The 23,407-nt window shown below is 40.6% G+C and overlaps 1 protein-coding gene across 2 annotated transcripts; it reads left to right on the forward strand.

Moving 5' to 3' along the window:
- Window positions 1-5,642: 5,642 nt before the first annotated feature.
- Window positions 5,643-23,217, forward strand: pkp3a (plakophilin 3a). 2 transcript variants are annotated; one of them, XM_014341136.2, is made up of 14 exons: window positions 5,643-5,791; window positions 9,987-10,164; window positions 14,872-14,963; window positions 15,380-16,125; window positions 17,048-17,162; window positions 17,602-17,806; window positions 18,574-18,775; window positions 19,052-19,169; window positions 19,605-19,766; window positions 19,861-20,040; window positions 20,697-20,853; window positions 20,995-21,190; window positions 21,302-21,389; window positions 22,192-23,217. In XM_014341136.2, exons 1-14 carry the CDS (start codon window positions 5,789-5,791, stop codon window positions 22,231-22,233), a joined length of 2,484 nt encoding a protein of 827 aa, XP_014196622.1. In that variant the 5' UTR covers window positions 5,643-5,788; the 3' UTR covers window positions 22,234-23,217. The 2 variants fall into 2 exon arrangements, with proteins under 2 accessions (XP_014196622.1, XP_014196621.1); XM_014341135.1 differs by lacking the exon at window positions 5,643-5,791 and having other exon boundaries at window positions 9,846-10,164.
- Window positions 23,218-23,407: the final 190 nt, after the last annotated feature.

A 23,407-nucleotide genomic window follows, 5' to 3' on the forward strand; every position in this document is an offset into this window, starting at 1 on the left:
TATAGGTTGAAGTGCTTTCTTATGTCTTAGGGATTTTCTCACATTGCTTCCCATTAGTTAAATTAAAAACAAAAATAACAACATTTAACAAAAGAGAAACACATCTGTCGTTTCTGTCTTTTGTTCTATCTCCCTCCCGTCACGCCCAACCGGTCATGGCAGATAGCTGCCACTCCGTGTGACTGGTTGTGCTAATCTCAGTGATAGCACGCACTTCCAAAATAGTTTGTATGAGCAAGTCTCATAAAAGATGTAGTATTTAAGTCACTTTAGCCTCTGGAAGCCACTTGGCAACCCAGCTCCTCCTTACTATATTGTGTCTGAATCCTTGTCGAGCTCTCCCTGACTAAGGATTTGCTAATGCTTGTGGAATAAGGAGCAAGGTCCCAGAGCAGAGCCACACTTCCAAATTTAAATCACAGCAGGTCAAAAACCATCTTCTTTTAACTGAAGTTAATCTTATTACTCTCATTTGGTAATATCTCAGTTCTTATTTCCTACCAGGCAGCCACTACATTCATCACTGCTGCATCACTGTTGGCTTCCTGTTGAATTTAGAGTACATTTTAAGATCCTGGTCTTGACATTCAGAGGCTTGCATGGACTGGCACCACCCTACATCTCCGATCTGCTACAGCCCTATGTCCTTAGCAAGTCCCTGAGGTCATCTGATCAGGGCTCACTTGCTATAAAACAGACTAAGATGAGAACTAAGGTTGACAGAGCTTTTGCCGCTGTGGCCCTGAGACTCTGGAACTCTCTCCCTCATAAATTAAGAACCGTGGACTCGGTAGTTGTTTTTAAAAGACAACTCAAAACTCACCTTTTTAAAACTGTTTTTGGTTAATTTTTGCCTGTTTTATATTGTCTGTTTTACCTTTTTATTATTTGTTATCTTATGTGCAGCACTTTCTTAGTTCGTCTCGAAAGATGCTATATAAATAAAAATTTATTATTATTTTTATTATTGATAATTATCCAGGAGGGAAAATATGCAACTCGGACATTTTTTAAAAAGTTTCCATCTTTGAGCCATGTCCAGGTTGTCCATGTGAATCCACATCTTCATAAAAACATCCAGTTTCTACACTGTGAGCTTTTCAGTATAGAACATGCCTGCCGTTTTTGATGCGAGTCACCACCGGGTGGCACTGTTAGCTTCTTGCTCACTCAGCACCCCCCCACCACCATCCTCAGCAGCAGCAGCAGAGTCACTTCAGTTAAAAAGTGAACTGACTTGTCTTTCTGGCCCTTTGGCAGACACACCCGGTACACATGTTTGCTCTGGCTGCTTTCTCCTCAGAGAACGCAGCATTTGTGCTCATCTCACGTGTTTTTAAACCTACATTTTGCTGGTTGACAATCTCTGGCATGTTGTTCTTTGATTTTTGTTATCATATCATCGTGTGTTGTTATGTGCAAGCCCACACATTTGGCCTGACTTTGGTCTGTTGCTTGAGGGCGTGTACTTTGGTTCCAAGTTGAAAGAAAAACCAATGCAATAATATTTAGATAACAGCGCGTTACAGTCAGAGTGGAGGATACAATATGTGGAAGCTGCCTTTCCTGTTAAAAAAAAATAAAAAATCAAACTTTGATCTCATTAATGATCTTGTGGCTGATTAAAAACTGCTTCCTGACGCTTGCACCCAAAATTTCATGGAAAGGCAGAGGAGTGGAAGCTGTGACAGAAGCACAGCAATGCCCATGGGTTTGCTCTGGGATGTTCAGTTACCACACATGGGTGTAATCAGCGGCCATTATTCACATTTTGGCTGGATGTTTGAATCAGCACTGAGGTTTGGCAAGCAAATTAGATTAACTTTCACCTGGAGAAAAATCATCCACGCCTACAACCTTCACACCTCCTTCTTGCGTCATTCAGGTTTAAATGCTTCAGCAGACCCTGGGCTCTCTTTAAATGGACAGTTTGAGTGTGTGTGTGTGTGTGTGTGTGTCTTAAAGGACGTTGAAAGTTTTTACTTTTTAGTGAGGTGACCAATTATTGTCAAGGTACGGCTGAGAGGCATGATATGAACTAGAACGCTGGACTCAGGAGACGGAACATAAACTCAAAAAAGGACTTTTAATGTTGAACTCTTGAACAAAAATACAAAGTGCAGTTAAACAGGAGCAAGTACTCTGAAAACTAGGAATATCTGGGGGGGGGAACAGAACAAGGAAACACCCAATCATGCAGGTTGATGCAACGAAGAACAAGGGAAGACTCAGACAATGTATGCACACGTATGCCAGCTAATGAGGAGATAGGAAATAGGTGGGAGGACAGTTGAAGCTAATCATGAAAATTAGATGGACACAAATGAAAGGGAAGTAACTTCCCACAAGAACAACTTCACACGGGAAGCACAAAAAGACAAAAAAAACCCCACAAAAGTGGATAAACTAAATACTACTTAACCAAGGTACACAAAGACAATTGGAAGATAAAGGTAAAATATAAACAAGACAACCCGTTATACAAAAGGAGCAAACACAACACAAATGATCCTTCAAACTAAAATGTATCATAATTCATCACAGAAACTCAAAAACCTGGGCATTTGTGACAGATCTCACAGATAAAGCTAACACTTTATAATACGGCCTGCAACCAAGGGTGTAATCCAACTTTAATTGAAAGGCAATTTTAGTGTGTTTTATTTGAAACAGATACACTAGAATAAGGGAGTAAACAAGTCAATTTTCCATAGGAAAAAATAAATAATTATACTGTAAGTAAATTTAAGTACAGCCTAATTTCCTGGTAATTTTGCAGAAAAACAATCAAACCTTTCCCCTTCATACATCAGAAGTACACTGCATGTTTTGGGACATAAGACATATTATGGAGTGTGTTAGCATGGAGTGTGTTAGCATGCCTTTTTATGTCTTTAATTTTTTACAGCATTCTTTTAATGTTGTTATGTTAATAATGAGTAATGGTCGGGGGCGACCATGGCTCAGGGGGTTGGGAAGCGTATCTGTAACCGGAAGGTTGCCGGTTCGATCCCCAGGCTCTCTGTCCTGGTTGTTGTGTCCTTGGGCAAGACACTTTACCCTACTGCCTACTGGTGTTGGCCAGAGGGGCCGATGGTGCGATATGGCAGCCTCGCTTCTGTCAGTCTGCCCCAGGGCCGCTGTAGCTACAACTGTAGCTTGGCTCCACCAGTGTGTGAATGAATAGTGGCATTGTAAAGCGCTTTGGGTGCCTTGAAAAGCGCTATATAAATCCAATCCATTATTATTAATAATACATTTTATTTAAGAAAGTGCCTTTCAAAACACTCAAAGACACTGTACACAAACACGTTACAACATTTAGCAAATAAATAAAATATTTCAAAGTAGCAGGATGTAAAAATGTATGTAGAACAGGCTAATGTGAATAGGTGAGTTTTGAGTCTGGACTTAAAAAGAGGGAGGGAAGTGATGTTTCTTATCTCAGGAGGAAGGGAGTTCCAAAGACGAGGGGCAGAGCAACAGAAAGCCCTGCGCCCCATGGTGGCTAGCCGGGGGACAGGGATGGGAAGAGAAAGAGAGGAGGAGGATCTGAGACACCGAGAAGGAATGGTGACTTGAACCAGGTCAGAGAGGTATGAAGGCGAGAGATGATGGATAGCCTTGAAGGTGTACAAAAGTATCTTGAAATTGATGTGGTATTTAAGCAGTGAAGCTGCTGCAGGGCAGGGGTGATGTGATGCATAGAGGGGGTTCTGGTGATAATACGAGTGGCAGAGTTCTGGACACGTTGAAGCTTATGGATAGATTTTTGACTAAGACCAAAAAGAAGAGGGTTGCAGTAATCGATCCGGGAAGTGACCACACTATAATTATTTCTTTGTTTCCTGTAAAAATCAGACTTGTTACTTTTGTTTGTTTCTGGATAATAGATTATAATAGATTATTTTCTCTCTCTTTAGTTTGATCCTCAGCAGGTCAGCTGCAGATGAAACTGAAATCAGGTGCTTAACCGAGCCAGTTGAGAATATTGCTGCAATGGGGCGATCGTGGCTCAAGAGTTGGAAGTTCGCCTTGTAATCGGAAGGTTGCCGGTTTGAGCCAGTCTCGTTTGTTATGTCCTTGAGCAAGACACTTCACCCGTTGCCTACTGGTGGTGGTCAGAGGGCCCGGTGGCACCAGTGTTTGGCAGCCTCGCCTCTGTCAGTGCGCCCCAGGGTGGCTGTGGCTATAATGTAGCTTGCCATCAGCAGTGTGTGAATGTGTGGATGACTGGATGTTTAAAGCGCTTTGGGGTCCTTAGGGACTAGTTTTTTTAGGTTCGTGTGGTAAATCCTCTCAGGTTGTGATCCTGAAGTCTTCCCATGCGGACATCCTGGATCCGAAAGAGAATTATCGATCACAGTCAATCGTGTCATCAGTCAGTTTTTCTTTATCTAATATGTACATGTCAGTTTTCAGGTGGCATGGTGGGGTGATTGTTGCACTGTCAACTCACAGCAAGAAGGTTCTGGGTTAAAATTTACATCCTCCAGTTTTCTCCCACACTCCAAAGACTTGGGGTTGGGTTAACACGTGATTCTAAATTGAGCAAAGATGGTAATGGTTATCTGTCTATCAATGTTAGTCGTGCTATAGATAAGTGACCTGTCCAGTGTGTGCCCTGGGACAGCTGTGATATTTTTTCCACTGAAGCTTTGGGTGTTTAAAAGACTATGTCTCACCTACAGGTATCACCTCACCTATCTCACCTGTGAATAGTGATGTAAACCGACTCAAATTAAAATTGAGACATCAGTCTAGTGTCAGTTTATTCATTTCACATTAAATATGCACAGACCCTGGCAGAATTGAACTGCAGTAGCAGAGCTGTCCAAACACTTGAGGTCAAAACTTTATAATGAAGAAATAATAGATTATAATAGATTATTTTCATGGTCAATCAATAAACTGACTTTTCTTGAGTTTACAATCTTTACAAATAAAATTCACAAATGAAATAAAATTTGACCTGTAGTTTGCTCCGACCTGAAAAATACCAACAAAAGAGACGACCACAGCAGAAATGATGCAGCCATGACAACCGATATGTGCATCTTCATGTCAGAATGTCTGGTTTCTATTTTTTTTTTCTATGCTTTCCTAATGTCTGGGTGTCTTCATTCTTCTAGTCATAGGTTTCAGAGATTACCACAAACAAACAGATGGTTTCTAATACATGAGGCAGCACGCAGAGCAAGGGTGTCTTGCTCTTACCATCAGCTTCTCTGACGCACACATGCACACACGCAGACATGCACTGCCCTGAGTCAGTACCCTCTATGTAGACTTCTGTCACTCAGCACCTCTGGTTTGTGCTGAGAATTCAGTGTAACAGTTGCTCCAATGCTTTAATTACTGACTGACTCATCAATGAATTGTTGCGACATCCTAAAATAAATTCTAAAAAAAATCCACTAACATCGAGCCGTAAAACAACATAAACAGAGATATTTAAAAGCAATTCACATTACAAAACCTGCTCTGTGTTCTCAGGGAGCCTCGGAAGCAGAGGCAAAAGTTCAGTTTTAAAAGAAAGTCTTTCGTTTTCATTTGCCGCTCTTCCTCGGAATCACTGACAACTGTCGATTTTTTTCACGCCCCACAATGTCTTACTCCCATTTGACTCACCTCTTTGTTTTCTGTACCTCTGCATTTGGTGGAATTAGAATTTTCTGGGCGGTGACAGTAGATATAACTTATACTTTCTAATTGCCCCCAGATCAGGTCAGAACAGGTAAACGTTTGCAGAGAGAGAACCTCCACACTCAACTCCACTTCAGTGGTAATGGTAAGTCAGAACTTATGAACAGACTTTTATACTCAGTGCATTATGTTTCCTGCTGTTTGGACCATGAAGTAATATTCTTTTGAATTTCATTAGCTGTGGAACTGAAAGATTTGCAGCATCACTCGGAGCTTCATTTATCTCCTACATGTGAAGCGGCCAACCGTTTCTGCTTATAAATGTGCTTTGACAATAGAGGGGAAGTCAGAGAGAACGGGTTTGCAGAGTGTGTGAGGAAATATGTAAAAGGTGATTTTTCAGTTACTAATCTGAGGAAGGAGGTCATGTTTCCATAGATCACCTGCTGCATGTGTTTCAGTGTAAACGCACTGAGATTGATTTGCTTTTGAATAAATGAAATCTTTAACGTTATTAGCAAGATGAAATTGCATAATCACGGGAAAATCAGTGAAAAATAAGCTTTAGATAGATGAAGTGTAATATTCCTCTTTTTCTTATATGTCCAAATGCATTCACACAATAGGAGGAAGCAGACAAAGCAATAACAGTTGTAATGTCTTTGTACAGTTTGATCCAGTCAGACAGAAACCATTACTGTGTTTATCCTGTGTTTTTCTTTTCCCCTTATCTTATCACATTTAGGTAGGTAGATGGTGCCGACATGGAGATAACGCGTCTTACTATCACGCTCTATATCACTTTTGTTTTGGATACAGTGACTCATAGTTGCTAAGAGCCGGAATAAAGCAAACTAGATAAAACTGGGGTGTGGCTCAGCTTAATAACAGAGTGTGACTGTGCCACACCTTGTAACAGTCCTGCATTCATACATGACGTCATTTGCGAGACTCAGCTTAATATCGTGCCAATTTGTGAAATCACAGAGAACAAAGCTCTACGTAAATCTACCCAGTGTATTTAAAAAAGTACAACGAAGTAATACTATGATTATTACAAGCATACAAATAGGATTATTTAGAATATATAAGGATATGTTGACAAATCTGCATAATAATTGACAAAAACACAAGAAAAAGAAACAGGTGAAAGACGTGTTTGCTGCACAGACATTTTTCTGTCCCGCCATCTGACATACACACTGTCACATTATCTTCTGACATCATGTTTAAGAATAACTTTATTTTAATGGTTTAAATGTTAAATAGCAGTATTCCTCAAGGGTCATTATACTGAAGCATTCCAGATCAGCAATACTCAATTTACAACCCACAGGACGTCTGGTGCTGGCTGACCCACCAATCATTTTCTAATTCACTAAATAGAACTGACTGAAGAGGTTTAATGTGTGAACGCTTTCAAATGTAACAAAAAAATCGGTTGGTGTTTATAGCGTGTCTGCAGTTTCGTGTGCTTAGCTGATGACGGGAAAGTGATGCATGGCTTTAAAAATCTAAACTTACAAGCCAATCAGAAAAGTAGAGAGAGCACAGACTGAGAAAGTTGGTGCATAAATATGGCAGAAGGGGCTGGCCGGGATTCAGATTGCACTGGTTAGCTCCACCTACCAGGCAGCTAAAGGAACACAAAGGGAACACACACACACACACACACACACACACACACACTCAACAGGCCTGGACAAAGCTGGGTCATTACAAGTGTCAGCTTTCAAATGCAAAATAATAAATTATTTGTTTGTCAAATGAACATCAGTGAGTATCAGTTCTTGTATACGGCTAATGTAACTAACATGTTAGTTCATTTATAAATAATTCATTTTGAAGGAAATTTTGTTTTAAAAAAAAGTTGAAAAATGTCACTGTTATTTATTCATATTTATCTGATCCATGTATTTTATTGTGTGTTAAGTACCCCTGACCTAAACCTAGTCTTACACTGAGGCTTATATTTATACTGGCACTAGTTTTCAAAAGTCAGCAGATATTTTTCTAAAATCCAGTGACTCTCATCACGAGTCTCGTGAACAGATCACCGTGTTTTTCTGCCTTTGCTATATGCTCAAGGTGGAACATTGTGAGTCACCACAAAGTCACAGATTGGATTTTTGTGGATGGTTATCACAACTACAGTGTGAGCCTCACAAACCTGTAGCAAAATGATGCATGCCTCACACTGAAAGCCAAACAAAATATAGGTATAAGGTAGTTGAAATAACAAATTTTTTTAAAAGTTATTGGGATAAAAAAAAAGAATACATGACAGGAGACTATCACGGCAGGGGAAAAAAGAACTTTTATGCTCACAGTATTTATTTAGTGAGGTGTTGAGAACAGTGGATCTACATGCCAAATGCCTCAAGCTATTAGTAACATTTCCAACACAAACAATTTTTGTCCCACATTTAGGTTGTTGCAATTTATTTGCCCTCACTGACATAAAACAATGCTCTTAATATATCACATCTCCCTCTATGTAAAGCTTTCACATAATATCTTTTATTAGATTAAATTTGATTTGATTACATTTTTTTAAACATTTTCAACAATTTTCAGTCAGTCCCAGTACCTGACCATGATTTATAATTTGCTGAGCCGCTTAACACTGACCTATGAAACATTTTTAAAAATGCACCTAACTCAAGGGATGAGCACATAACAGACAACTTAGCAAAGAACCTAATTTAAATTGTATTGTCAGACACTTTTGCTTACAAACCCCCTAATTTGTCCCAGTTTCTTTAGCTGGATGAAGGAAAATGCCAAAGATAACACAGTTATCGGGCATAAAATTCTATTTTTACACTAGCAAGATGACCCATTAGCCAAAAACTTCATGGCTTGGAAGAAACTTGACCAGTGGAGGACAAAAGAAAAAATGGAAGTCCTAAAACATAATGCAGGTACAATATGTTCTTAAGAAACTGGGAAATATCCAGCAAAGATCTGACAAAGGTAGAGATGCAAGAGAACTGACCCCTCAGCTGAGCCATCTACTGTTCACCAGTCTCATCGGGGGTGGTGTCAAATAATCACCTATTTGTATGAAACCAGTCAGGAGACAGGCACAGCAGTGAGTGTCTACGGTCATCTGTAAACAGTGGAGGCTCTGTTATGGTTTGGGGCTGTAATTTAGCCAAAGGTCTTGGGTGGTCTTGTCAAAATTGATAGAATTATGAACACAGATAGACTTGGATCCACCATGCTTTACCATCTGCTGAGTGTCTTATTTGCAAACATACTGCCAGTACAGTAAAAATAAACCTGGATAGAAAAACACACAGTAGAACACTGTCAGTCATGGAGTCCAGAGCCTGGACCTCAACACTACTGAAGCTGTGTGGCATCATCTTCACAGAGAGCAGATGAAAAGACAGCAAACATCCAAAGAAGAGCTTTAAATGTCCTTCAAGAAGCCTTGAGAACTATTTCTAAAGACTACTTTAGAAATTATAAGAAAGCTTGCCTAAGAGAGTTTAGACTGTGTTAAAAAGAATAAAGGTGGTCACACCAAATCTGGACTTTCAAGCTCGCCAGAACTCCACAGACTGTTTTTGCCTTTATATACTGTATTTGCATATTTCAATACATCACTGCAGCTATTTCACATTTTTCTACCAAAATTTGAAAAATGAAAGTTGGCTTAAAAATTCTGCTCGATTACTGTTACATGCATCGCTCGCTATATTTTGTGTGTGAACTCTTGACGCTAAAAAGTGTCAATTTGAAAGTCATCTTACCACTTAAAATAGAAATACTCGAATACAATATTCAGCTTTATAGTATTTGAATAAATCTTCTTAATTTATTTATTCTATTTAAAAAATCGTTACTACAAAAAAAATGAGTCAATTTAAAAACAAAACCCCAAAAAAATCAACAACTTAACGAAACAAAAACGGAAGCTGACGTTTCCACAACCGTTTTAAAGAGTTGTTTCCATATTTGTCCGGGTTTCTGGTATTTTCCAGTGAAGTAGGGAAAAAATGCAATCAACTTCGCATGACTGTTTTGAAAAACCTTCAAATGACTGACTGAGTCAGCGAGAATTTGGATTCTTCTCCATCTTATCGGACTCTTATCTAAAGGGGGAGCAGCTCACCTGTGAATCAGGTAGTAAGTGTGACTCGTCTCTGAGGCTCCACCTCCGGCTGCAGAGCTCGGCTCTTTCGGTGCGTCTGACCACAGACAGTTTGAGCTGCCACGACGCAGAGCGCAGGCACCCTGTCCGCGGCAGTGTGTGACCTATTTTTGCTCTCTTTTAACTTTTCACCATGAGTACAGTCGGCTCAGAGCACGTGTTTTTGACTGCTTTACAGCCCAACACTTCAGTCTCAACTTACGCCCTCCCGTCCGAGATCAAAGTCGGGAATGGGGGCTCTGTGTCTGACGACTCTGCGAAAGCGCGACGCGTCCAGCAGCAGATCCAGATGAGACTGGCGGAAAAGTCCACACTTCCGCGTCAGAATGGATCCACCTCACACTACGCCATGTCAGGTAAACATCAACGAGTTTTTAAGTCGCTTTCACATGGAGTTACACCTACACTCTCTCACTGCTCTGCATTTCCAATTGAGAGCTGCTGTGTGAGGTGGTCTGTGTTCAGTGCGGACAAGTGGCGGAATTAAGTGTGACAATCCAAGTTTCCAGCCTGGCGCTGCGGGGACAGGTGCTCAGCAGTGCTGAGTGATACAGATGAGTTGTTAATCAGACCACTCAGTCCTGTGACCATGTTTCCTTTGGTCTTATTTGACGACATTATGATCTGTCACACTGACTCAGGTAGTAAACATGCCGGGTAATAAAAGCATGATTTTTATATGTCCAGACATATTAAACTCCAGCCAAGAAAGGCTTGGTTTGAGTTTTGAAACAAGACATATTCATAGAGCTCACGCTGAGCTATAAAAGGATTCATCTACAGACTCCAACACCCATAGGAAATTTAAAATGCTGACATTTAAGAGGCTGCATTCATTTTCTTTTACACTTTTTACTGTGAAAATTACCCAGATGATTGATCCCATCAATACAGCTTGAAAGAGAAACTACTTCCCTGTTGCTTCACCACTTGTTTATTTGTCTAATAAATAGAAACCTAATGATAAAATTAATTTGTTTTTCTTTCGATTCGCTTTTTCCCTAAACTCTTTTCAGACCTTCAAGTCTGACTCCGAGCCAATAGTTTCAAATGCAAGAGTGACACTCAACTGATATGGCCTGGGGGGTGGGGGGTGTTCTGCATGCTTGTCTGAATTCCTGTGGACTCATTTTTCTCGTCAGCTCTTCGAGGAATTTGCGTTTTGTTCTGAGATGAGCTCCAGCAGCAGCCATTTTACTCAATGTCATGTCTCTGCAGAGGAGAAACGGTTAATGTGTAACAAGCCCGAACAAGTGCTCCTTTCATGAACTTCACTGATAGCAGACTAAGGTGAAAACCTCTCCCCCCTCTCCCCACCCGTGGGATTAGGTTTCAGGTAGTGCTTGGCTTAAAGGTAGGTGGGTTCAAGAGATACCAGAGGGGCTCGTGCAGCCCGTTCACAGTTGATACATTATCATAACTGGTCCGTCGGAGGCATGTTGACACGCAGTCAAAGTCAAGGTGGGACTGACAACACTCCCACAAGGGGAATGAAAGGCAATACTGAAGCGCTGGGAATTAGTATGATCAGTAGTTACATCAAATTTTATGATAAGACTTCAGTGAAAGAGCTGAGCTACTCATGCTCACAGTCTTGTCATGGCCTGTGTCTGCTCTTAAACCTCATGACTGCACACGTGACTGATGCATGAAGCTACATGCCAGTGGCATTTGAGGCCAAAGCAAATCTCGCCCAAAGTGACCATAAAGTATATCATCCCGTGCATACCTTTGCACTCCATAATTTTCTGTGTGCGACCAAACTGCGAGGAGACAGCAGAGGAGCTTGACGGCTTGGGTCTTTGTTTACCTGAGCCTTTACTCGCCTGCTTCAGCGGAGAGAACATGACGTTCATGCTGTGTTCAGCTGCAGAAACATACGTGTCGGATAAATATGTCATTGCCTGCGTTTCTGTGTGCCATTCTTTGCCCTGGGTTTAGCTTGGAAGAAAACTTATTGTCATTAACTGTGACTTCATATTAATCATCTTCTGAAAGCATCTACAAGAGGCACATTCCTTACCACACAACAGGGAATGCTGCTGTTTCAGTGGTTTGCGGTTTTAGAAAAGTTCATTATGAATGCGTAAGTGTTTGCACATGGTTTCTGGTTCATGGATTCTGCAAGGAATGTTTTTTCTACTTCGTCCCAATTCTAAAAACTGCTGCAGCTATGCATTTATGACAGTGAGTGAACAGTGTTCAAGCTGTATGTGGACAAGTCTCAGCAGAAAGCGAGGGTGAAAAAGGAAATATTTACAAGGAGTCCTGGCTTGATGATCAAAGTACATTTTTTTTGAGTGGCAGCAGAGGAAGGGAAAAAAAGTTTCCTCGCTGAAGGACTTTTCAGGGGGTGTGTTGTAACGGCTGTTGCTCTCAGGTGTGTTGGGCGTAGTCAAGGTAGAACAGGGGTCAGGCCCGAGAATGTGTCAGTCTGGTTTTTATACCTGTGGTATGCAATAAAGTAGCATAAAGGGCGGTCCAGCCCACCTTTCTTTACATATATGGTAGGTGTAAAACCGCTCAGGTTCAGCAGAAACATGCATGTTAAGTACACTAAGATACAATGCATGGCAACAAAAACACACAAACCTGATTTTTTTTTTTTTGAAAAAATAATGTCTACAAGCCAGAAGCTCAGGTTTTGTACAGTTTTTTTTGCTCTTGGATCAGTATGATGTCATAAAGAACGGATATACCTTATATAGACATGTTTCAGATACACTGAAACATCTCTGATGAGACATCTCTGACTGTGAGCAGTGCAGCCGCACCCACCTGCATTTCACATCATTTGTCTTTGATGTGGGAAGTAATGAAAATACATCTTTACTGTACTTAAGTAGACTTTTGAGGTACATGACTTGAGTCTGTGTTTCTCTGACAACATTTTTCTTTTACTGCCTTAATTTAAACACAAACATCTCTACCTTATACTCCTAACATTTTGCTAAATTAGATTGTTTTTTTTTTCTCCCCAGTTTAAGACGTTTTAGGGGAGTTATAGTTTCATGTCACCACACGCCTTCAAACATCAAACCAAACCAAAATGAACCTAAATGGAGCTAACAATAGCACATAAAAGGCAGTCCTATTGGTGTGTCCATCACCTGTGCTTCTGACACTCAAAGAGATCAAAGAGGCAAAAAACAAACTTATAATTTATATCTTATGTATTGTGATAATTTTCTTTTAATTCTCTTTTTCTCTGCATAACAGATGTTCAAGCTGAGTCCTTTCATTAGAATTTAAGTTGTAATAAAATTTGTAGTACCGTGTGTTAATATTATTTTCTTATGATATTAACATTAAAATGAGATTCATTTAGCAGGCAAAAAGAGTTGGTAGAAATGCCTTCTAAAGAGCTCTCCTTTGCCTTTATAGCACAACATTTCTGTCTGTACTTTTATTTGTATATGTACTTCTGCTTACATGAACGATCTCTGCAAGTTTACCACCTCATTGTATGAAGTGCAGCCAGGCGGAAATAAATAGTGTTATGGGAGAGGCGTTAAAACTACTCTGAATCAGAATGAGCGGGTTTAATACAAATCATTAGCTTGAACCTCATTTTAGATCATTCAAAAGGTGAGTTGAAGACATCACAGTTTGAAAACTGGCAGCTAGTTACTGTTTTATGACATGTTAGTAGTCCAGCCTGTAAACAAGTTCATAGACTGTTACATAATATTAATAAATGTCCCTCTGCCACTACCTCAGTTTTGAAATTTTATTTTATAAATGACACATTCTGGTCACCATTTTGATCCCAATCAAGTGTAATAAACAGATAAATATCCCTTAAATTACATTTTCCCTACAGCCACCAGAAGGTCAACATTTATGACCAAATCCTTGCAAAACTAATGATTCTCCAATAAGTCATGGCTCTATTTTGTGTTTCAGTAAATTACAGGCTGCAGAATTAATTTCTTGGGAAGGGATTCTAAATCACATAAACATAATTACACCCATAGATGCTACTTTATAATTAACATAGTTTTGTCACTGACATATTCCCCTCTCAGCTTAGATATGTGGGTCGACAAACTGTAAGCCTGCTTACACTGTAAATAGCTTGCTCCATGGCTGCTAGCGGAGTCACCACTTGCCATTTGAGTCTGGATGGAGAGCAAAAAAAACATTCGCATACTCTGTGTTTGCTGACAGAAACCTGCAAATGTCTTTGTATGTAGGACAGGTAACCGGAGACATCGGCCCTGCTGACTGGTCAGGTCCTGCTGCAACACACCGTGTGAAATCAAACCTTTGGGCTTCGGCGCAACACGACACCGGCTATTTAGACAGAAATGTCTTTCATGTAAAACATTGTTGTAAATTAAAGAGGCACACCTTATTGTGGGATTTTCGTCTGCGATTGATCCCACCCTAAAAGTGCCTTTTTTATGACATGCAATATTTTCTTTGAACTTCTTTTTTAATCACACTTGGCCTCTTAGAAGTTGCAAGAATACAGTCAGCAGTTGATTCAACTTTCAGAATGAAAGTACTGTATAAATGAACTTCCCTTTTTGAAAAATGGGAGAGTGTTTCTTAAGAAAAAAAGGGAACTTTTTCAACTATTTTTGTAGTCCAATCACTTCCTGCTGTCATTGTTCCATTTTTGTCCAGACCTGTTTAGAAGGGATTTTCTTTGACACTAGTAGCAGTAGGATTAGGCTAAAGATGAGCTGTTAAGTCATAAATCACTCAAATTACTGATTCCTTACCTGACTTAGTGGAACAGCAGTTTAACAGAGACGTTAGTCACCAAGAAATCGCTTACGTTTCTGTATAAAACAGAATGATTATTATTTATTATTATAAAGGTTCTATAAAACATTTTTGTGACTGTAGCTCAGGAGGTAGAGGATAGAAAAAGCTTTTAGAAACAAGTGGTTGTGTGAATGAGACTTGTTGTATAAAGAGTGCTCCAAAACACCATAATTATATACAGCAGTTGTAATGTGTATAAATATATTTTAATGTGTTGTAATTATGTGTTATTCACTGACAAATGGTGGATTACATTTTTTTTTAATTTTTTTTTTGCTTCTTTTCAGATTACGGTGGTTCATCGTCAGTGAAATATAACACCCATAACCCAAGTTTCAGCTCTAAATCATCCTTCATGTACTCTGGTTCCAGAACAATCGTGAGTGGAGTGTTTCTCACTTTTTCAGCCCAATAGTCACACACACAAATGATTAAACTGAGTCTTTAATCTAACACCAGACGTTATATTAGCTGGAAGCTCCCATCTTAAAAAAGCTGATGGCTTTGCTGACATGTCACGTAGGACACAGCGTGTGTGGTATTTCACAGTAGGCTGTGATTAGATCAGCTCTGAGTTTTCTTGTCCACTCACTAGATTCCTCAATCTTAGTGATTAAATTCGAAAGACGCTGGCTGATTAATGCACGTCAGTGTCCTCGCCTTTGTTTCCGTAACAGTCCCCTGAATAGATTTAGAAATATTTTTGATTCATCCAAACTTACAGTTCAGTGAAATATATTGAGTAACTCTCTTTACACATCTGTTTGTAACAGTAACTCCTCTCTCCACCCTCAGGGTCCGCAACTGTCTCAAAGGTCAGGCTTCAGCAGCCGTTCTGCTGCCCCAGACATGGCTGGGCTTCAGAGGATGAGTATGAGGAGTGGAGGTCCAGGTTATGCTGTTGGTGGGGGTGGTGGGGGTTTTTATCAAGAAGAAATGCGCATGGGGACCATGAAACGAATGGACCCAGAAATCTCTACGCATTCAATGCAGCCAATGCCAATGCAAATGAGGGGCTGGGGTGTCGACAACAGCGATGCTGGCAGTTTAGTCTCCGAACGTGACGCCACCTATGGTCGCTCGTATGCTCAGAGCGCGGTCAATGGCTACACCAGCCAGATGATGCAAGGAGGAGGCAGCTCGGGCTTTCAGTCAACCATGCGCCGATCTCTAAGCGGCACTCTTTCCCGTGGCGGAGGGGTGCCAGCAGGTGGGACAGAGATTGTCCAACAGCAGTCCTTCAAAGGCCCGGCCCACCGCACCATCAGCAGGATTACAAACCGTAACCGGATGAGCGTGGGCTCCATGTCTGGAACCATGCAGCAGACGTCAGGTGGGAGCGTCTACGGGGGAGGTGGAGACACTGTGGACGGAGGGTTCATGATGTCCACGATGTCTGGCTCCCAGGGGAACCTAAGGATGCAGCGTCAAGGCACCATGTCCCGTGCCATGTCGGTGAAGAGCATGCAGAGTGTGGGCAGGGGCATGGACATCTACGACGGGCAGATGGAGTTGGGAGCCAGCATGGGCAACCTGAGCGGGTGAGAAGCTTTTCACATTCATAGGATCAGTGTTTTCATTGGTAGCACTGATTTTCCGGTACTGTACTGAAGTTTGTGATAACTGTATGATGTGGTGCAGGTCAGTGTCTGGAAAAATGCCCATATTTACATTTGATAGGTCAGGTTTTATCAGTCATCAACATCATCAACCTCAACAACCAATGATGTTGGGTAAGAGGAATTCTAGAATCCTAGAAAAACAGAACAGTGATTCGTCTTTCTAAGAATTCGGTGTAGTTTAGTGTGTACTGTATACAGGTCTTCAGCTTCAGCCCATCGTTTTTTTCTGTGTCTAAGAGAAAACGGAAAGCAAAGAAAGCAACGCTAGCATGAAGAAAACTGGCATGAGTGTGATGTCACACAACTTTTAGAAAAAAAAACATTTAAGTGCTGATGAAAGGAATTGATGAGCTCAGAGGCGTATTGATCAATTTGGAAGCAGTCCTTTAACAGTGGTTCTCCACTCCTCTCTCTAGTCATCCTCATGACTCAGTTTGCTGTATTTGTCACTGAAGTTCTTAGTGAAGGTGATGAACCAATGTGCCGTAAATTTCATGTGTCACTAAGTTCACAAGGGGAGTGTGCAATGTGAAAAGTGAGCTTCCTAAGAGCTGTGGATTGGGAGGTGGCTCCATAGTGGCAGGACTGGTTTCGGGTGTGGCAGCTCAGTGTCAAGCTTCACATTTCACACATCCCACAGCGTGTGGTTAGGGCGAGCTGATTTGCAGCACACTGTGCGATTTGGAAGAAGTTCAACAACACAATTTTGCACACAAGTAACAAACCGCCTGCAAATAGCTGTCTCTTTGTGTGCTACCAAACATAACAGCAGGGAAGTTATGTAATAAAGTGTTTTTTTTTAAGTTCCTGTGTGGAATTTGTTTATTTGCTTCTTTGTCAGGTTGGACATGCAAACAGCAGTGCAGTACCTGACAGAGGAAGATCCCAGCCTGCAGGCCCTGGGTGCCGCATACATCCAGCATCAGTGTTACAATGACAAAGACTCTAAAAACCTGGTACTTTGCACTGATTAAACTCATGGTTACAATTCCTTCAGTTCTTTCCTCTGTGCTATTAAGAAACTCATTCATGAAAGTTGTTTTCCTTCAAGTGCCAGCATCCACTGATAGGTGTTTCTTCTCTTCTGGTGACTTTATATAAGCTGGGGCTTCGGTTCTGGTGTGTCCTAGTTCTTCTTCTACTTTTTCTTCTTCTTCTCCATTTCTTAACTTGAGATAGTGCGGCAATCTCTTGTCGGCAGATTTAACTTCTCCAAAAATAATTTTTAAAGGGAATTTTCTGACTTTTTCAAGAATTAAATGACCCTTTCACATTGTTTCACATTGAAGCAACTCTCAGTTTTTATAATTTCATTTAGGTCCCTGTCCCAGTCCTACAGTCCTAGAGATTGTATAAATACCCAAATGCCCAACTGTTTTTTCCTTCCCTCTTTAGGTGCGTCAACTGGGTGGCATTGGTGATTTGGTGCAGCTGTTCAACAGCCAAGACCCAGAAGTACGGCGCTACGCCACTGGTGCCACACGCAACATCATCTACGAGAACCAGGAAAACAAGACGGCCCTGATCGATAAGGATGGCATCCAAGAGCTCGTCAAGGCGCTTGAGGAGAACGATGACGAGCTCCGCAAAAACATCACAGGTATTGCAACGCATGCACCAGAGAAGCACCTAGAATATTGTTTTGGAGCTTTCCCACAAGAGGAAGTGGCTACAGATTGGTTCAAGTCAGTGTGTGGATTTAAAGTGATCAGATTGTCAAAAAGAGCAGTCTTTGAAATTGATATTGTTCAAACAAATGAGAGCACACCGCGGAGATTTGCAAGGCATGGGGCGTGTCTGAATACACAGAGAGTTGGATGGGGAACTGCTGTCATGTCTATAGACTGTGTAGGTGAGGATGGGAGCTGTGTGGGCCCGTGAAGCAGCAGTATGTCAGCCGCCCCCTTTGATGAGACAAGACCTTGTCACTTTTCTCCTTTAAGCCACAACACAGAGTGCTAAGTAAAACGCCTTGGCATAGGGAATAACTTTTACCTGTACTTATTAATATCAGTGGGCTTCCAAAATGTGACAGCAGATGACAGGTTTTTGATTCATGGAGCACAATGTAATCCTCAAATGGATATTTTATTTTAATGGCATGTGTTTTTTGGGGGGGATATTTCTGCTAAGCTATGGTAGGTTAAATAATTACTGTGAAATCATTTTAAATTGGTTAATGTTCATTTAACTCACTGCTGGCCTGAAAAAACATAGTTTCTCCCAATTTTTTGGTTAACTGTTGCCATACTTCTTGAACTCAATCAATAAAAACATCCTGAAATCATATTTGAGAAAAGCTGATTACAAAAAAAAGAAGCAATAGTATGCCTAAATGCCAGTTTTTATTTGTCCGTATTCGTGCAGGTATCTTTTGGAACCTTTCATCCAAAGAAACCCTTAAGGAGAAACTAGCCAAAGCGACACTTCCTACACTTGCTCAAAAGATCCTCGTCCCCCTCTCGAAAAACGAGATGGGTCGGACTGCGCATACCGATTCAGACACAGAAATCCCTCCTGAGTCCCCTTCCGAGACAGAAATCTTCTGCAACGCCACAGGATGCCTCAGGTGCACCTCATTTATGTGTCTTGCGTCTGCAGCTGCTACATGATTGATTAAAATGTATGCGTATGCTTTTCCTTTCCCATGACTGCATTTGCATTTGGCAAGCTTGTTTTTTCACACCCAGCGCTTTTTTTTGCTGATTACTCCAGCCTCCAGTTACCTTTGACTCTATTCTGTTAATGCATTGGTGCCAGGAGTCCTGTAATCTATATGTGCACAACACTCAATCTGACCTGAAGAAGTTCTCTGAAATCACTTGCTTATTTTCTGTGTTCTTAGGAATTTGAGCTCCGTGAACGAAAAGACCCGCCGGTCGATGAGAGAAACAACTGGAATTGTGGAGTCTTTGGTGAACTACATCAAGGCCTGCCTCAAAACAAACAGAGCCGATGAAAAGGTGGGAGAATAGCTAAAAAATAAGGAGAAATCCAGAGAAGGCAAAAAATAAAATACACATTTTTTTTAATAAGCCCCTCCTACCAGAGGAGGCGAGGCACTGCCACATGCTTCAATAGCACTAAAAGTAAGTCAGTGTTGACGTTGGCGTTCATGTGGGATTCAAACCCTGGTCCTCCAGGTGAAACCCTTCTTTTTATCTCTATTTTAAACTATATATATATAGTGCTCAAGTTGGTTTGATAAGTGACCTCTTACAGGCTTGTTTTTGTTGTTGTTGTTTTTAACGCCTACAGTCTAGTTTCCCCTAAGACAACTTGAGTTGCAGTATATTATATATGTTGTTTTTTTTGTTTTGTTTTTTTGTCCAAAATGATACACAGGCCTAATTTCCTTTGTGTACTTATTTGTCTGGATGTGTGTATGTCTGTTCTAGGGGGTGGAGAATTCAGTGTGTATCTTGAGGAACCTCTCCTACCAGCTCTACACCGAACTTCCATCTTCTGTTTTAGCCCGCATTGAACCAAACAGAGATCAGGACAATGGGCTGGGCGAATCCATCGGCTGCTTTACACCTCAGAGCCGAAAAACCAAAACTGTAAGCACGTGTGAGAATCGCTCCATTAGCAAGTGCACATAGACCATCCTGCACATCTTAATTCTGCCTTCTCCTGTATTTCTTTGACTGACAGAAAAAGAAGCAGTTTCAAATTTTAAGTCAAGTTGCCAAAATGCCAAATGGTATGGAGTGGCTCTGGCATCCTGATATTTTGAAGGTGTACCATGAATTGCTGAAAAAATGCGAAATCAACAGTAACACCCGCGAAGCAACTGCTGGAGCACTGCAGAACATCACAGCTGGAGACAAAAGGGTGAGCAGCAAATTCATCAGGGATTCAAATGTAGTAACCATACACTGTATATAAAAGATGTAAACAGCTACAGTGGCATCGCCCAGCATCCCAGAGTGGTGGGAATGCAAGTTGCATTAATAAAGAGTTTGTTGTGTTTAATGCAATAAAGAGGTTCAGAGATCAAAGACAAATAGAGTACATCTTATCTTAATAAGGGCCAATTACCTAAAAGAAAAGTAAAACAGTCGAATTTCACTCACCAAAATGAAATAAAGTTTTCTTGGATGCACTGTAACACAGAGAAAGCCAAAACTGCTTTTTCCGCTAATTCCATTAAAAATGTTTCCAAAGGAGTCGCTGGTACATACAAGGCCAAACTGTCCGGATAAGGGACTAATGTCAGCCGTAGTTACATTTTTTGTCTTGTGCCCGCTCTCGGGGAAATACAACTACAACTGAAAAAAAGACATCACAGTTACGGACATTACACATATTACAAGGAAGTGCTGAGTAACACAGTGATAACATCATCACAAATCAAAGCACAAGCAACACAGAGATGAAGGACTCGGTATAAAAGATCTCTAACAGTGCAAAGTTTACAAAGGTTGTTTGATAATTAGCTATAATTAGTCCATCTCATACATTAATTACTCTGTCTCTTTAACTTGTAGTGGCCTGCGGTGCTGAGCGATATGGCTTTGGACAAAGAACGCATGCTGCCAACCATCGTAGACATGGTACCTCGTTCTGCCAAAGATACAGAGCTGCGTTCGCTCACAGGTTTCCTACGAAACCTTTCCCGCCATACCGACGATAAAGACGACATGGGTCAGTCTTTTTTTTTCTCTTCCCCTTCTGTAGAAATGTTGATGTCTCTAAGACACAGAATATAAAACCCTAAACTGTTGTCTTTGCAAAATTTTAAGAATTAGTGGATTGTCAAAATTGAATTTGTATTGGTTTATTTAGCCAAAAAGACTGTGAACACACTGGTGGATAAACTGCCTATGGATGGAAATCAGAAGTTTCCCTCCAGCGAATCGGTGGTCAACATCTGCGGTATTTTCAATAACCTGGTGACTGGCAGCATGAGTGCAGCCAGAGACATCGCCCAATTTGATGGCCTGCTAAAACTGATGAGCATCCACGACACACGAACCAGCAGGTTGGAACATTTTTCCAGACTCCTGATGTTCAATTTTAATGTTGCTATCCAAAATTTTGTGTGTGAAGTCATTTGTATCATTTAATAACCTTGGATGAAATATTTTTCTAGCCTTGAAAACAATAAGGCACCCACAGCAGCGGCCACAGTTCTGTCCAACATGTATCATTACAAGAAGCTGCACAGACAGTACCAATCGGTAAGAGATGGCTTTAAGCTCTGCACTTCTAATCATGACATGCAAGAAAAAATCAATAATATATCAAAGATAGAGCATCTAATTTCCTTCTATTCCTCATATATTTAGACAAACACCAATCTTTCCATTTTCAGTTTACTATTTTTTTCCAAGCTTTTGACACTTAAAAAAAATCCTTTTAAAGAGTTTCCTGACCTCTGGTCCACACAAAAGTGAATATTCATTGAAAACAGTTTCTTTTCTCGCCACCCCACCCTCATTCTTATCAGCTTGTGTGCATTTGTGTGTTCATGCACATTATGTCTGAGTGTGAAAGAGTGAGAGTGACGGGAATTCTATGACGAACTCTGTTCATTCTCTGCAAAACTCTCTCAGTTAGATGACACGTTTAACACCTCACACTGCTACTCTTTAAACACACACACACACACACACGCACGCACGCACGCACGCACGCGCGCACACGCGCGCGAACATATCCAGTCAGGCAGGTTCAGGGCTTGAGAAGGATAAGGTAATTTTACTGCCTTCTGCAGATCGCAGCTTGTCCCACCCAAAGGTGTGGCGTTCAGCTTGTTTCTTCATGAACTTGTTCACACAACAGGAAACATGATTTAATGTTGGCTTTGATTAGAGTTTTCATTTTATTAATCAGATACGCACTCCATTGCGTTACTTTACATTTTGCATAATACTGTAAGTACAAGAGCACAGATGATCTTAAGATCACGGCAGGTTGTTTTTCTGTGTTTTGAAGTATATTTAATATCATAACATCTTGTTTGTACCTTTTGTGCTACAGAAAGGATTCACAAAACAGTATCAATCAATGCTATTGATCTAAAGCTGAGGTAACTTGGGACAAATTCAATTCTACAACAGCGAACAATCCTGAAGTCTACCAGCACTCAGTGGCAGAAATCTATACCACAGTAACATCTGCTCTGTCTTCACCTGCAATCATTTATGTTATGGATATCAATACACAAGTAACAGAGGATCCATCCAAAGGAAATGTCAGTGGCATCAATGCAGTGCAAGAATTTATGGATTCTAATACACATATTTGCACCTTAAGCATTTACTCTCTTTGTTAGATCACTGTATGCGTTTTATGTATAATCAGGGATTTATTTTCTGTCACAGAGGTTTTAAAGCAGTTGATGGACAATCTGATGGACACTTGTGCCTTAGGTTTTAACAAAACTCCCTGTTTTGTCTCTCTCGTTTACGGTTCAGATGCAAGATAGCCTTGTTTTTGTAAATATTGCTTTTTCTTTTGCATCGAAATGACATGTGTGTGTTTTATAGACAGCAGTCCTTTGTACTCGTAGTTTTCAGATAGATGATGTCTGTTATATTTGAATGTAAACCATAGATTTATAGAAATTTGGATGTAAATAAATTAGCTTAAGGGGGGGTATCATTCAATGTGGAATTTTGTTTATACATATTTCTATTCTTATGCAATGTTGTTATAGTAATCACTGTTTTTCTGTTGTAATTAATGGTGTGTGCTTAATGCTGGGGTGGCTTGATTACTTGTTGCAGGACAGATGAAACCAAGTATTTGTCATTTTAGCTATTAGCTGTGGCAAATTGTAGATGTAAACATCTTTCAAACCTGGATCCATTGTGCAGTAAATCTATTTTGCAAAGTCTATTGTATAAAAATTAAATCCCTGAACTGCAGCAGTTGCTGCTCAGTGGCATAAATGATAACCTTGTGTTTCTGTGTGGGTAGTAGAAGACACTTTGTTTGATGCTTTTTGCAGAGGTGTCATCTGCATATTTAACATCTAATAAAGAGAAACATTTGGAAATGAAATGACATTTTGTTTGCGTTTCTTTAGCGTGTGCGCACAGCACCATTTGCTGCCGAAACAGACGCACACCAACACTGTAAAATGCCAGCCACACCCTGTTTGCATATTTGTTCCTGCTCAGACAGGAACAATACCAGACCTTCCCTGCTGCACCCTTATTTAGGCTCTTACCTCAGTGCAGGACCTCCATGA

This window comes from Haplochromis burtoni, unplaced genomic scaffold, assembly GCF_018398535.1.
Source record: "Haplochromis burtoni strain Fernald_Lab_line unplaced genomic scaffold, NCSU_Asbu1 Contig_77, whole genome shotgun sequence".
Lineage (NCBI taxonomy): Eukaryota > Metazoa > Chordata > Actinopteri > Cichliformes > Cichlidae > Haplochromis > Haplochromis burtoni.

Bases quoted from the DNA above. Each gene is read 5' to 3' on its own strand.
- pkp3a (XM_014341135.1), top strand. From the start codon at position 9,942: ATGAGTACAGTCGGCTCAGAGCACGTGTTTTTGACTGCTTTACAGCCC. The intron at 14,964-15,379 runs GTGAGTGGAGTG...CTCCACCCTCAG, and splicing joins ACTCTGGTTCCAGAACAATC to GGTCCGCAACTGTCTCAAAG. The intron at 19,170-19,604 runs GTGGGAGAATAG...TGTCTGTTCTAG, and splicing joins CAAACAGAGCCGATGAAAAG to GGGGTGGAGAATTCAGTGTG.